Below are 15,968 nucleotides of genomic sequence, written 5' to 3' on the forward strand. Positions count from 1 at the left end.
CTCCTTCTTCTTTTTGACCAGAGTCTCAATATCTCGAGTCATCCAGGGTTCCCTACTTCTACCAGCCTTGCCCTTCACTCTAAAGGGAATGTGCTTACCCTGAACCCTGGTTAACACATTTTTAAAAGCCTCCCATTTACCAGCCGTCCCTTTGCCTGCCAACAGTCTCCCCCAATCTACCTCTGAAAGTTCCTGTCTGATACCATCAAAATTGGCTTTGCCCCAATTAAGAATTTTAGCTCTTGGGCCAGACCTATCATTCTCCATAGCTATCTTAAAACTAATGGAGTTATGGTCACTTGTCCCAAAGTGATCCCTCACTAACACTTCTGTCACTTGCCCTTCCTTATTTCCCAAGACGAGGTCAAGTTTTGCCCCCTCTCTAGTCGGTCCATCCACATACCGAATGAGAAATTCCTCCTCAATACACTCAACAAATTTCCCTCCATCCAAGCCCCTAATGCTATGGCTGTCCCAGTCAATGTTGGGAAAGTTAAAGTCCCCTACTATTACCACCCTATTTTTCTTGCAGCTATCTGTAATCTCCTTACATATTTGCTCCTCAATTTCCCGCTGACTATTTGGGGGCCTGTAGTACAGTCCTATCAAGGTGATCTCTCCCTTCTTATTTTTCAGTTCCACCCATATAGACTCAGCGGGCGAACCCTCGGATATATCCCCTCTAAGTACTGCCGTGATGTTCTCCCTAATCAAAAACGCCACTCCCCCTCCTCTCTTACCTCCTGTTCTATCCTTTCTATAGCATCTGCATCCCGGAACATTGAGCTGCCAGTCCTGCCCCTCCCTTAGCCATGTTTCAGTCATAGCTATAATATCCCAGTCCCATGTGCCCATCCATGCCCTGAGTTCATCCGCTTTGCCCGTCAGGCCCCTTGCATTGAAATAAATGCAGTTTAATGTAGACTTTCTTGCTCTCTGCCCTGCTTTCTCTGGTCATGCTTTACACACTCTCCCTTCCTGCCTTTTGTTTCCGTCCTCACTGACTTCCTACATCGGTTCCCATCCCCCTGCCACATTAGTTTAAACCCTCCCCAACTGCACTAGCAAACACACCCCCGAGAACATTGGTTCTGGTCCCACCCAGATGCAGGCCGTCCGATTTGTACAGGTCCCACCTCCCCCAGAACCGATCCCAATGTCCCAGGAATTTGAAACCCTCCCTCTTGCACCATCTCTCAAGCCACGTATTCATCCTAGCTATCCTGTCATTCCTACTCTGACTATCACGTGGCACTGGTAGCAATCCTGAGATTACTACCTTTGAGGTCCTACTTTTTAGTTTAACTCCTAACTCCCTAAATTCAGCTTGTAGGACCTCATCCCGTTTTTTACCTATATCGTTGGTGCCTATATGCACCACGACAGCTGGCTGTTTGCCCTCCCCCTCCAGAATGCCCTGCAGCCGCTCCGAGACATCCTTGACCCTTGCACCAGGGAGGCAACATACCAACCTGGATTCTCGTTTGCGTCCACAGAAACGCCTGTCTATTCCCCTTACAATTGAATCCCCTATCACTATAGCTCTGCCACTCTTTTTCCCGCCCTTCTGTGCAGCAGAGCCAGCCACGGTGCCATGAACCTGGCTGCTGCCACCTTCCCCTCCCCCAACAGTTTGCAAAACGGTAAATCTGTTTTGGAGGGAGATGACCGCAGGGGATCCCTGCACTGCCTTCCTACTCTTCCTCTGTCTGTTGGTCACCCATTCCCTATCTGCCTCAGTAATTTTAATCTGCGGTGTGACCAACTCACTGAATGTGCTATCCACAACTTCCTCAGCATCGCGGATGCTCCAAAGTGAATCCATCCGCAGCTCCAGAGCCGTCAAGCGGTCTAACAGGAGCTGCAGTTGGACACACTTCTTGCAGATGAAGGAGTCAGGGACACCAGAAGGGTCCCTGACTTGCCACATCTCACAAGAGGAGCATGACACGGGTCTGAGCTCTCCTGCCATGACTTAAACCTGAAGTTAAATTTGAACTACACTACACAGCTAAGAGAAAGTCAAAGAGAGAAAAATCACTTACCAGTCACAAGCCAATCACTTACCTGCTGGCTGTGATGTCATTGCTCCCGAGACTCCCTCACAGGTCTGCTTCTCTGCACCTCCTTAAGATGAGCACCAAATTCCCTTAACTAGTTAATTAATTTACTTAATTAATTGGATTATTTTTTTTGGAAACTCAACCCCAAACACCAAACTTCAAAAAACACAGCCCTCACTCACCTCTTACCCGAACTCAGCCTTACCCAAACTCAAATACACTCTGTTTGCTTCCAGCACTCTGTTTCTAAAGGCACTTCAGCCACACCTTTTGTATCCTTCCTGATTTACAGTCAGCCAATAGGCCTGCTCCCGAAACTGATCTCCCGAAACTAACAGCTGACCTGCAAGGTAAGGAAGTTTTTAAACAGTACTTACCTCACCCAGGCCGCGAACTTTTAAACTCTCCGCTCTGACTCGCAGCTCCCGCGCTTTTTAAATCTCCCGCGCTGTTTTCAATGTCCCGGCTCTCTCTCTCTCCCGCTCCCAGCTGACCTGCAAGGTAAGGAGGTTGTTAAACAGTCAGCAACGCGAACCAACCCTTGACCGTGACCGGTGCAGCTGCCGCCGATATCCAGTAAGTCTTAAGTCAACGCTCGCTACGAGATAGGTGCTCCTAGCTACCAATCCGTACCAACTTTGAATCCCGCAGACTCAGGACCCGAACGAAAGGCCATTTGTTCCCCTGACCTGGTGGGCCACTCCGAAGCTAAATATAGGCCTGTTAGTTGTAGAAGTAGCTTAGAAGTAGAATTTGTGCATGAGTAGTGATTACTGTGTATAATAAATGTGCTTTGATTTGAATCTTACTAATCGGTGTATTGAGTTATTGATCATTACTTGAACTTGAACCTCGTGGCAGTATCATAAAGATACCTGGCGACTCAAGAGCAAAGGTTATAAAACAGAGCCAATTGAACCAACCAAAAGTTAGCAACAGCTCCTTCAGCAAGTCTTATCAGTGGAGCAATCACGCTACAAAAATTTATCACAAATGTTCGATCAAATCCACTCGTGCCAAGAAATCGCATTATTTCCCTTCATCTTGAGGGTATCGGAAACTTCTCAATAACTGTTGGTTTCACATCCCGTGGGACCATTCCACCCTGTCCGATTATATGGCCAAGGAAAGTGACTTGGGCTTTTCCAAATTCACTTTTGGCTGGGTTTATCACCAAACCCACCTCTTGAATTTGACCGAATAACTCCCTCAGATGTTTTAAATGTTCTTTCCATGTCTGGCTGAAAATTACCAGATCGGCGATGTATACCACACAATTGGGTAATCCTGAAACAACTTTGTTAGTTAACTGTTGAAATGTGACTGGGGCGTTTTTCATGCCAAATGGCAAAACTTTGAATTGGTATATACCACCTGGAGTCACAAAAGCTGAAATTTCCTTCGCCCTTTCGGATAAAGGTACCTGCCAGTAACCTTTAAGTAAATCCAGTTTGGAAATAAAAGCTGATTGTCCCACTTTCTCAATGTAATCCTCCAAACGTGGGATAGGATAAGAGTCCGTTCTTGTAACTGCATTAGCCTTTCTATAGTCCACACACAACCGTTGGGTACCATCTGGTTTAGGTACCATCACTATGGGTGAGCTCCATTGGCTGCAGCCCACTTCAATTATGTCATTTTTAAGCATACTCTCAATTTCTTTGTTAACCTGTGCCAATTTTAAAGGTTAGGTCTGTATGGATGTTGTTTGATAGGAACAGCATTTCCCACATCTACATCATGTATAGCCATTTTAGTACTTCCCAATTTGTCTCCACAAACTTGCCCATGTGATATCAATAACTCTTTCAGGTCAGTTCGTTTTTCCTCTGGAAGGTAATTCAACAATTTATCCCAATTTTTAAGAACACCCTCGTTTTCCAATTTAATTTGAGGTACATCAAATTCACAGTCATCTGGATTTGGTTCGTCACTTTGAGTTAGAATCATTAAAACCTCCTCCTTTTTCTCTCCTTCCCTTTCAAAGTACCTTTTAAGCATATTCGCATGACACACTCGGTGAGTCTTCCTTCTATCTGGTGTTTTTACCACATAATTCACCTCACTTAATTTTCTTTCAATCTGATAAGGTCAACAAAACACAGCTTTTAAAGGCTCACCTACCACTGGTAACAATACAAAAACTTTATCTCCACTGGCAAAACTACGAACTTTGTATTTCTTGTCCGTGACCCATTTCATCACATTTTGTGCAACTTTCAAATGTTGTCTAGCCAATTCACCTGGCTCTATTTAAACATTCCCTAAAATTTGACAAATAATGTCAGTTCTGATTTCTCACTCACCAATTTTTCATTAATCAATTTAAGTGGTCCTTTTACCTCATCACCAAAAATTAATTCAAAAGGACTGAATTTGATTGCCTCATTAGGTCCCTAATTGCAAACAGTACGAATGGAATTCCTTTATCGCGATCCTCTGGATAATCGTGACAATAAGCCCTCAACATTGTCTTTCATGTCTGATGCCGCTTTTCTAATGCTCCCTGCAATTCTGGATGGTTCGCAGTTGATTTAAATTGTTTTATTCCTAAGCTATCCATAACTTCTTTGAATAACCTTGAGGTAAAATTTGATCCTTGATCCGATTGTATTTCTGTGGGTAGTCCATATCTAGTAAAGAATTTAAGTAATTCCTCCACAATCCTTTTAGCTGTAATATTACGTACTGGAATGGCCTCTGGAAACCTAGGGGACACATCCATTATAGTCAAAGATATTGCTTCCTACCTTTTGTTTTAGGAAGCGGTCCAACGCAATTAATTAGGACCCTTGTAAAAGGATCCTCAAATGCTGGAATGGGTATTAAGGGCGCTGGTTTTATCACTGCTTGAGGTTTCCCTATCACTTGACATGTGTGACATGATTGACAAAATGTAACTACATCTTTATGTAGTCCAGGCCAATAAAAATGTTTCTGGATTTTAGCTTGAGTTTTCCTTATTCCCAAATGACCTCCCACTGGTACCTCATGTGCAACTCGCAACACCTCCTTTCTATACCCTACCGGCAATACAACTTGATGAACTTCTGCCCACTTTTCATCTGCCTGCATTTGTAAAGGTCTCCATTTTCTCATCAAGACATTACTTTTACGGTAATAACACTCTGGTATACACTCAGATTCCTCTTCCGTGTATGCTTTCTGATACATCCGTTTTATTTCTACATCTTTCTGTTGTAAATCCGCCAATTTTCCTGAACTAAAAATATCCGCCTCATCCTCCACCTGTTCTTTTTCAACCACCTGATCAAAAATCATTTCTGATAATTGCACTTCAACTTCATCTTCACTCTTTGATTTCTCCTCTTGTCTTAACCTGTGATTTTGCGACCTTGTTACTATACAATCCGGAAAAATCCCAGGATATTCGTCCTTCAACCCTTCAGTTGTCTAATTTTCCACTGGCTTATCAACCAGAGTAAGCATCACTCCCACCTGCAATCCAGCTACATCATTACCCAAGATAAACTGTATTCCTGGACAAGATAGTTTCTCTATTACTCCTACTACCACTTCACCACTCTTCACTGGACTTTCCAACCTTACCTTATATAATGGAACACTACTCCTCTCACTCTGAATTCCACACTGGCAACATTCTACCCAAACTACATAACTCCTCATCTCTTACCATTAAACATTGACTAGCTCCCGTATCTCTTAAAATTGTGACTTCTTTACCTTATGGAAGAAAATGCAGAACTTTGGACAGATGGAGACTCCATACTTTCCGACACCGGAAGGCTTCACCTTCATCCAACAGGTTCCATTAGTGGAGCGTGTACGAGGGCCAAAGGGACCCAAAACCATTTCCTCCATTTTTATCAGCAGCAAACAAGGTAGGAGAAAATGGTGGGTCGCTCAGGTCGGCCGGCGTGGGTCGCTCAGGTCGGCCGGTGTGGGTCGCGAAGGTTGGCCGGTTGGTAAAAATGGGTCCCCAGAAAAAAAGTTTGAAGAACACTGATCTAAGGAATCACAAATGGTGCTAAACATTGTGCAGTCAGCTGCGAACATCCCCACTTCTGACCTTATGATGGAAGAAGGGTCATCGATGAAGCAGCTGGAGATGGTTGGGCCGAGGACACTACCCTGAGGAACTTCTGCAGTGATGTCCTGGAGCTGAGATGACTGACCTCCGACCATCACAACTGTCTTCCTTTGTGCCAGGTCAGACTCCAACCAGTGGAGAGTTTCCCCCTGATTCCCATTGACTGCAATTTTGCTCAGATGCCTTGATGCCACACTCGGTCAAATGCTGCCTTGATGTGAAGGGCAGTCATTCTCACCTCTAGATTTCAGCTCCTTTGTCTATGTTTGAACCAGGGTTGTAAATGAGCAGGTTATCGCTAAGCTATTGCTAAGACAGTGCTGCTTGCCAGCACTGTAATTGACTCCTTCCATCACTTTACTGATGATTAAGAGTAGACTGATAGGGCGGTAATTGGCCAGGTTGGTTTTCTCCTGTTTCTTGTGTAAAAGACATACATGGGCAATTTTCCATATTGCCAGGTAGATGCCAGTATTGTAGCTGCACTAGAATAGCTTGACGAAGGGCACAAATCTTTGGCACTATTGCCAGAATATTGTCAGGACCCATAGCCTTTGCAGTATCCAGTGCCTTCTGCTGTTTCTTGATATCATGTGGAGTGAACAGTAGTTAACAGTAACTTTTTTTAAAAAACTTTTAAACTTAATTTACTAATTAATTGATGCAATGTCAGTTAGAGGGGTGCAGTGCTCTGACTGTGAGATGTGGCAGGTCCGGGAGGCTTCCAGCGTCCCGGATGGCTTCATCTGCAGAAAGTGCACCCAACTGGAGCTCCTCACAGACCGCATGGTTCGGTTGGAGCAGCAATTGGATGCACTTGGGAGCATGCAGGTGGCGGAAAGCATCATAGATAGCAGCGATATAAATGTGGTCACACCCAAGGTGCAGGCAGAGAAATGGGTGACCACCAGAAAGGGCAGGCAGTCTGTGCAGGAATCCCCTGTAGTTGTCCCCCTCTCGAACAGGTATACCCCTTTGGACACTGTCGGGGGGATAGCCTATCAGGGGAAAACAGCAGCAGCCAGAGCAGTGACACCAAGGCTGGCTCTGATGTTCAGAAGGGAGGGTCAAAGCGCAGAAGAGCAATAGTCATAGAGGACTCTATAGTCAGGGGCACAGATAGGCGCTTCTGTGGACATGAAAGAGACTCCAGGATTGTATGTTGCCTCCCTGGTGCCAGGGTCCAGGATGTCTCCGAACGGGTAGAGGGCATCCTGAATAGGGAGGACAAACCGGCAGAGGTCATTGTACATATTGGTACTAACGACATAGGCAGGAAGGGGCATGAGGTCCTGCAGCAGGAGTTCAGGGAGCTAGGCAGAAAGTTAAAAGACAGGACTTCTAGGGTTGTAATCTCGGGATTACTCCCTGTGCCACGTGCCAGTGAGGCTAGAAATAGGAAGATAGAGCAGCTATACACGTGGCTAAACAGCTGGTGTAGGAGGGAGGGTTTCCATTATCTGGACCACTGGGAGCTCTTCCGGGGCAGGTGTGACCTATATAAGGGCGGTTGCATCTAAACTGGAGAGGCATAAATATCCTGGCCGCGAGGTTTGCTAGTGTCACACGGGAGGGTTTAAACTAGTATGGCAGGGGGGTGGGCACGGTATCAATAGGTCATAAGGTGAGAGCATTGAGGGAGAACTAGGGAATAGGGACAGTGGGGCTCTGAGGCAGAGCAGACAGGGAGAAGTTGCTGAACACAGCGGGTCTGGTGGCCTGAAGTGCATATGTTTTAATGCAAGAAGTATTACGGGTAAGGCAGATGAACTTAGAGCTTGGATTAGTACTTGGACTATGATGTTGTTGCCATTACAGAGACCTGGTTGAGGGAAGGGCAGGATTGGCAGCTAAACGTTCCAGGATTTAGATGTTTCAGGTGGGATAGAGGAGGATGTAAAAGGGGTGGCGGAGTTGCACTACTGGTTAGGGAGAATGTCACAGCTGTACTACGGGAGGACACCTCAGAGGGCAGTGAGGCTATATGGGTAGAGATCAGGAATAAGAAGGGTGCAGTCACAATGTTGGGGGTTTACTAGAGGCCTCCGAACAGCCAGCGGGAGATAGAGGAGCAGATAGGTAGACAGATTTTGGAAAGGAGTAAAAACAACAGGGTTGTTGTGATGGGAGCCTTCAACTTCCCCAGTATTGACTGGGACTCACTTAGTGCCAGGGGCTTAGATGGGGCAGAGTTTGTAAGGAGCATCCAGGAGGGCTTCTTAAAACAATATGTAGACAGTCCAACTAGGGAAGGGGCTGTACTGGACCTGGTATTGGGGAATGAGCCCGGCCAGGTGGTAGAAGTTTCAGTAAGGGAGCATTTCGGGAACAGTGACCACAATTCAGTAAGTTTTAAAGTGCTGGTGGACAAGGATAAGAGTGGTCCTAGGGTGAATGTGCTAAATTGGGGGAAGGCTAATTATAATAATATTAGGCGTGAATTGAAGAACCTAGATTGGGGGTGGATGTTTGAGGGTAAATCAACATCTGACATGTGGGAGGCTTTCAAGTGTCAGTTGAAAGGAATTCAGGACCGGCATGTTCCTGTGAGGAAGAAGAATAAATACGGCAATTTTCGGGAACCTTGGATAACGAGAGATATTGTAGGCCTCGTCAAAAAGAAAAAGGAGGCATTTGTCAGGGCTAAAGGGCTGAGAACAGACGAAGCCTGTGTGGAATATAAGGAAAGTAGGAAGGAACTTAAGCAAGGAGTCAGGAGGGCTAGAAGGGGTCACGAAATGTCATTGGCAAATAGGGTTAAGGAAAATCCCAAGGCTTTTTACACGTACATAAAAAGCAAGAGGGTAGCCAGGGAAAGGGTTGGCCCACTGAAGGGTAGGCAAGGGAATCTATGCGTGGAGCCAGAAGAAATGGGCGAGGTACTAAATGAATACTTTGCATCAGTATTCACCAAAGAGAAGGAATTAGTGGATGTTGAGTCTGGAGAAGGGTCACATTGAGATCCAAAAAGACGAGGTGTTGGGCGTCTTGAAAAATATTAAGGTAGATAAGTCCCCAGGGCCTGATGGGATCTACCCCAGAATACTGAAGGAGACTAGAGAGGAAATTGCTGAGGCCTTGACAGAAATCTTTGGATTCTCACTGTCTTCAGGTGATGTCCCGGAGGACTGGAGAATAGCCAATGTTGTTCCTGTGTTTAAGAAGGGTAGCAAGGATAATCCAGGGAACTACAGGTCGGTGAGCCTTACGTTAGTGGGAGGGAAATTACTGGAGAGAATTCTTCGAGACAGGATCTACTCCCATTTGGAAGCAAATGGACGCATTAGTGAGAGGCAGCATGGTTTTGTGAAGGGAAGGTCGTGTCTCACTAACTTGATAGAGTTTTTCAAAGAGGCCACAAAGATGATTGATGCAGGTAGGGCAGTGGATGTTGTCCAAATGGACTTCAGTAAGGCCTTTGACAAGGTCCCTCATGGTAGACTAGTACAAAAGGTGAAGTCACACGGGATCAGGGGTGAGCTGGCAAGGTGGATACAGAACTGGCTAGGTCATAGAAGGCAGAGAGTAGCAATGGAAGGATGCTTTTCTAATTGGAGGGCTGTGACTAGTGGTGTTCCGCAGGGATCAGTGCTGGGACCTTTGCTGTTTGTAGTATATATAAATAATTTGGAGGAAAATGTAACTGGTCTGATTAGTAAGTTTGCAGACGACACAAAGGTTGGTGGAATTGCAGATAGCGATGAGGACTGTCTAGAGGATACAGCAGGATTTAGATTGTTTGGAGACTTGGGCGGAGAGATAGCAGATGGGGTTTAATCCGGACAAATGTGAGGTAATGCATTTTGGAAGGTCTAATGCAGGTAGGAAATATACATTTGATGGTAGAACCCTCAAGAGTATTGAAAGTCAGAGAGATCTAGGAGTACAGGTCCACAGGTCACTGAAAGGGGCAACACAGGTGGAGAAGGTAGTCAAGAAGGCATACGGCATGCTTGCCTCCATTGGCCGGGGCATTGAGTATAAGAATTGGCAAGTCATGTTGCAGCTGTATAGAACGTTAGGCCACACTTGGAGTGTAGTGTTCAATTCTGGTCGCCACACTACCAGAAGGATGTGGAGGCTTTAGAGAGGGTGCAGAAGAGATTTACCAGAATGTTGCCTGGTATGGAGGGCATTAGCTATGAGGAGCGGTTGTTCTCAGTGGAACAACGGAGTTTGAGGGGCGACCAGATAGAGGTCTACAAAATTATGAGGGGCATAGACAGAGTGGATAGTCAGAGGCTTTTCCCCGGGGTAGAGGGGTCAATTACTATGGGGCATAGGTTTAAGGTGCGAGGGGCAAGGTTTAGAGTAGATGTACGAGGCAAGCTTTTTACACAGAGGGTAGTGGGCGCCTGGAACTCGCTACCGGAGGAGGTGGTGGAAGCAGGGACGATAGTGACATTTAAGGGGCACCTTGACAAATACATGAATAGGATGGGAATAGAGGGATACGGACCCAGGAAGTGTAGAAGATTGTAGTTTAGCCAGGCAGCATGGTTGGCACGGTCTTGGAGGGCTGAAGGGCCTGTTCCTGTGCTGTACTTTTCTTTGTTCTTTGTTCTTTGAATCGTATTGGCTGAAGACTGACATCTGTGATGCTGGGGACCTCCGGAGGAGACCGAGGCGGATCATCCACTCGGCACTTCTGGCTGAAGACTGTTGCGAATGACTCAGCCTTGTCTTGTGCACAGATGTACTGGGCTCCTCCATCATTGAGGATAAGGATATTTGTGGAGCCTCCTCCAGTGAGGTGTTTAATTGTCCACCACCATTCACAGCTGGATGTGGCAGGACTACAGAGCTTAGATCTGATCCGTTAGTAATGGAATTGTTTAGCTCTGTCTCTTACTTGCTGTTTGTGCCAGCTCGGTCTCTGATTGTACCACCACCGAGCCATTCATGGTGATGGACATTGAAGTCCCCAGCAGAGTACATTCTGTGCCCTTGCCATCCTCAGTGTTTTCTCTAGATGGTGTTTGATGTGGGGGAGTACTGAATGATATAAATGATGTACTCATGCTTTTAAACCTCCCAGAATTGTTAACGATATATGGAAAGTTAGAGTGGAAAATCAAACTGAACATTTGATGCAGGATTGATTTCTCTCGAGTTAGCGGGACAGATGCATGGGCAACTCATTGCTGCGGGACAAGTGGGTGCAATGCCACAGGCTATCTCAAGGACTCCTAAAGCTGGCAGTGTCTCCTGTGGCCCCTCGGTACCTGCCCATATACTTCACATTAATAATTCCTCTCTCTGATTATTGCATCTCCAAAGGGGAACCATGTCTGGGCACATGTCTGAGTGATGTAATGTACCTTGCAACAAGAACAGGAAAACTAATACATTTAAAGTAATTTAATTATGTTTCAAAACAGCACAAGTACTAAATTTGATACTGTCCCGTGCCAAATGCAAAGTAATGTCGGGCTTTCCTGCGGTCTCAAATCTCTCTTTTCTAGAATCAAATGAGAAGCAGATTCATGAGGAAAAGTACAAGTCAAGCAGAAACCTAACATTGTTGTATCTCACATCATTCCTACATTATAACACTAACTACACTTCAAAAGTACTTGTATAATTATATCATGGTAAGAAGTCTTATAACACCAGGTTAAAGTCCAACAGGTTTGTCTCCACATCAATTATATCATGGTTACAGCACAGAAGATGGCTTTTCAGCCTGTGTCTATATTGCTCTCTGAAGGAGCAATTCATTTCCTGACCTCCGCTCTGTCGCCCTGCACATTCTTCCTTTTCAGATAATAATCCAATTAAATGCCCCAAGTGCTGCCTCCACCACACTCTCAGGCAGTGCTTTCCAGGTCCTAATTACTCGCTGCGTGAAAAATATTTCCTCATGACACCACTGCTTCTTTTGTCAATTACCTTAAATATCTGCCCTCTCGCCCGATCCTTCCATCAATGGCAACAGTGTCTCCCTATCTACTCTGTCCTGGCCCCTCTATCAACTCTCCCTTTAATCGTCTCCAAGGAAAATAGTACCAACTTCTCCAATCTATGATTGGTAACTTTCTCATCCTTGGGACCAATCTGGTGACTTGTTCCTGCACTCTCTCTCTAATGCCTTCACATCCTTCTTAATCGGCAGGCGGCCCGTACCGGCGCCAAGCGCGGGGAGAACCACTCCGCCATCGGGCCGCCCAAAGGTTGCGGAATCCTCCGCACGTCCGGGGGCTAGGCCGGCAATGGAGGGGTTGGCGCCGAAGGGCCTCCGCCGGCCGGCGCATGCGCAGGACCGCCGGGGGGTTTCCTGTGCACGCGCGGGGGGTTTCTTCTCCGCGCCGGCCATGGCGGAGCCTTACAGAGGCCGGCGCGGAGGAATAGAGTGCCCCCACGGCACAGGCCCGCCCGCAGATCGGTGGGCCCCGATCGCAGGCCAGGCCACCGTGGGGGCCCCCCCAAGGCTGGATCCCCCCCGCGCCCCGCCGAGGACCCCGCTAACCGCCCTCCAAGCCAGGTCCCACCGGGGTGGACCATGTCTAATCCACGCCGGCAGGACTGGCCGAAAACGGGCGGACCCTCGGCCCATCGGGACCCGGAGAATTGCCGGGGAGGGTGCTGCCAACGGCCCCCGGCTGGCGTGGCATGATCCCCGCCTGAAAACCAGCGCCAGAGATTTCGGCAGCCGCTATCGGAGCGATGGGGCGGGATTCTCGCCGCCCCCCGGCGATTCTCCAACCCAGCGGGGGGGGGGGGGTCGGAGAATCCCACCCGTGGTGTCCAGGACTGGACACAATTCTCCAAAACGTTATATAAGTTCAACAAAACATCTTTGCTTTTGTACTGTATGGGGCAGAATGTGGGAGGGTAGACTGACACTGATCAAAGGGTCGCCACCTGTGGCCATCTCCACAGGAGGTAGTTTAGCCCTGGTGAAACTGCCATAATGGACCTGAGTGTTGGTAGCTTGGAAATTCTCCGAAAACTGGGGCAGTGCGATTTGATGATCCCTTCACATTCTGACTCGGCAAAACAGGGAGACATGAACCCACTGGAAGCTGGGAGTGACTGTGCGCAGTTTCCTATAAAGATTATAATGCTGTGGAGAGAATGCTGTAATGTATATATATATATGCAGCATGGGATTATCGGTCATGTTAAAGCATGAATAAAGGTTATCTTCTCTGTAGTACTGAGTGTCAGTTGCCGACTATGTAATGTTTGGTCGGTGGGCCCATAATTTCCACCTAGCGGTGGAAAGCCACGGGCCGCGGGAAATAAAAATCCATTTCATACCTACCTCCGTTGAAAATCCCGATAGATCTCCCAATAGGAGCAGCAGCCTTTGGGCTGTGGTGGGGCAGTCTCCGCAGTCCCCAGCGTGGCGCAGGAGTGCAGCCATGTCCCCATGACAGGGCCAGATTGGGAACATCCATTGAGGACATGCTGTGAAAGAGCAGTTTTGTAGTGAAGACAGAGAGAACCAAAGGATTTCCTGCTCTTATTAAGGTATGTTGAAGCTCGGGGTGACACGGTGGCATGGTGGGTAGCACTGCTCCACTGTTCAGGCAATCCGACAGAGTTTGGCTTCAGATCTTCCTTCAACATTTCACAAAGGCGTCCCATTGCTCCCTCGCTGAAGCACAGTCTCCTGGCTCACATCTCCTCTGACAACATTTCATAAGATGCCCTTTGTCTGTACACTCTCAGTGGTTGGTCGTTGATCTGCTTTCTCACCAGGTGAGCACGTAGCCTGACTCTTCGCTCATGATCATGATTTGGGCAGCACGGTAGCACACGTGGCTTCACAGCACCAGGGTCCCACGTTCGATTCCCCGCTGGGTCACTGTCTGTGCGGAGTCTGCACGTTCTCCTCGTGTCTGCGTGGGTTTCCTCCGGGTGCTCCGGTTTCCTCCCACAGTCCAAAGATGTGCAGGTTAGGTGGATTGGCCATGCTAAATAGTGTCCAAAAAGGTTAGGAGGGGTTATTGGGTTACGGGGATAGGGTGGAAGTGAGGGCTTAAGTGGGTCGGTGCAGACTCGATGGGCCGAATGGCCTCCTTCTACACTGTATGTTCCATGTATGTATCCCTGTGCCAACGTTGAAGCCTTCAACAACTTCAGTGATTTTAAGAAGCCAGGTTTAAAGTGTGATGGACCAGCAGTGGTGGAACATAACTGCAGGGCTGGACTATCTGTTCTGGGGACTAAATGCTGCTGCCTCAGTATAATCGCGATAACTGCTCCTTGAATTGAAGTATAAACAGTTTAACCCCATCATTTTCACTTGCTGGACACTTTTTAAACTTTGCTTTTCCTGGAATTCCAAGTTTGTCACTACATCACTCGCTAATGTTCTACCTTCATTTCCTGATCTGATTTTAACCTATCTGATCCTACTCCTGGGATCCCACTCCCCTGCCACACTAGTTTAAATATATCCCAACAGAACTAGCGAAAGTCCTCGCAAGGGCATTGATCCCAGCTCTCCCTGGGTGCAACCCGTCCGGTTTGGACAGGTCCCACCTTCCCCAGAACCGGTCCCAGTGCCTCAAAAATTTGAATCCCTCCCGGCTACACCATCTCTCCAGACACACATTCATCTGGTCTATCCTCTTATTCCTGTTTTCTCCAGCATGTGGAACTGGGAGTAATTAGCTTTCCTAATTACTTGCTGTACCTGCATACTAAACTTTTGTAATTTATGAACTAGGACACCCAGATCCCTCTGAATCTCAGAGCTCTGCAATCTCCCACATTCTTTTATATTCTTCCTGCCAAAATGGTCATTTTCATATTTGCCCACATTATATTTGATTTTCTGGATCCTTGCCCACACACATGACCTCTCGCTGTCCCTTTATAGCCTCCTCATGTCCTTTTCACAGCTTACAATAGTGTGGGGAAAAGGCACTGAAGTGGATGATCAGGCATGGTAGGGAGGGATGGTTTAGCTCAGTGGGCTAGACATATGGGGCGTCATTCTCCGCCGGCGGGAGTCTCCGTTTTGCCGGCACCGGGGGGTTTCCCGACGGCGTGGGGCTGCCCCACAATGGGAAGCCCCATTGACCGGCCGGTGTTACGGAGACTCCCGCCGGCCGGTCGACGCAGAAATGTGGCGGGGCGGGTAGGAGAATTTCGCCCATGGTCTGTGATGCAGAACAAGGCCAGCAGCGCAGGTTCAATTCCCGTACCAGCTGAGATTTCTGAATTCTCCCTCTGTGTACCCGAACAGGCGCCTGAATGTGGCGTCTAGGGGATTTTCACAGTAACTTCATTGCAGTGTTAAGCCTACTTGTGACAATAAAGATTATTTATTTATTATTGGATGGCGGAGCAGGCTCAATGGCTCCTGCTCCTATGTCCCTATGTTCTAGGGATCACAAATAACACTTGGATATAAACAGACATCACACTGGGGACAGAATTCTGGGGTTCCTTACCTGTCACCATTGTGAGAGAACATCAGAATGACCACCAAAGCTCAAGGGGAAGGTGAACTGCCAATTTATCAAGATGACTATGGGTGGGCAACAAATGATTGAGGAATTGCCATCACTGCCTACATCCTGTGAACAAGGAAACAAATTCACTGCTTGACGTAGAGCATCAGGACTTCTCTCTGGGGTCTGGCTAAAATGTATCCCTAAACAACACAATGAAAAACAAATAAACTACTAATTATGAGAAGTGACATCAAAATTCACGTCATAATTAATTAATGGACTCGAGTGCTTTGAGACATCCTCAGAACATGAGAACTGTTACATAAATGCAAGTTCTATGTTATTTATAGTTTAATAGCAAATGCTATGGCAATCTGAAGAATAGAATTGTTGCAGCAGATGTATTTCTCTGAAAATTGA

General features: G+C 47.1%; 1 protein-coding gene across 1 annotated transcript in view; it reads right to left on the bottom strand.

The window, feature by feature from the left end:
- LOC140386077 (secreted frizzled-related protein 4-like) overlaps positions 1-15,555 on the bottom strand; it is an 81,836-nt gene extending 66,281 nt beyond the window's left edge. The window contains 1 exon segment of the mRNA XM_072468654.1: positions 15,546-15,555. Within this exon segment, the coding sequence (XP_072324755.1) occupies positions 15,546-15,555 (10 nt within the window).
- Between the last annotated feature and the right edge of the window lie 413 nt (positions 15,556-15,968).

This window comes from Scyliorhinus torazame, chromosome 11 (assembly GCF_047496885.1).
Source record: "Scyliorhinus torazame isolate Kashiwa2021f chromosome 11, sScyTor2.1, whole genome shotgun sequence".
Lineage (NCBI taxonomy): Eukaryota > Metazoa > Chordata > Chondrichthyes > Carcharhiniformes > Scyliorhinidae > Scyliorhinus > Scyliorhinus torazame.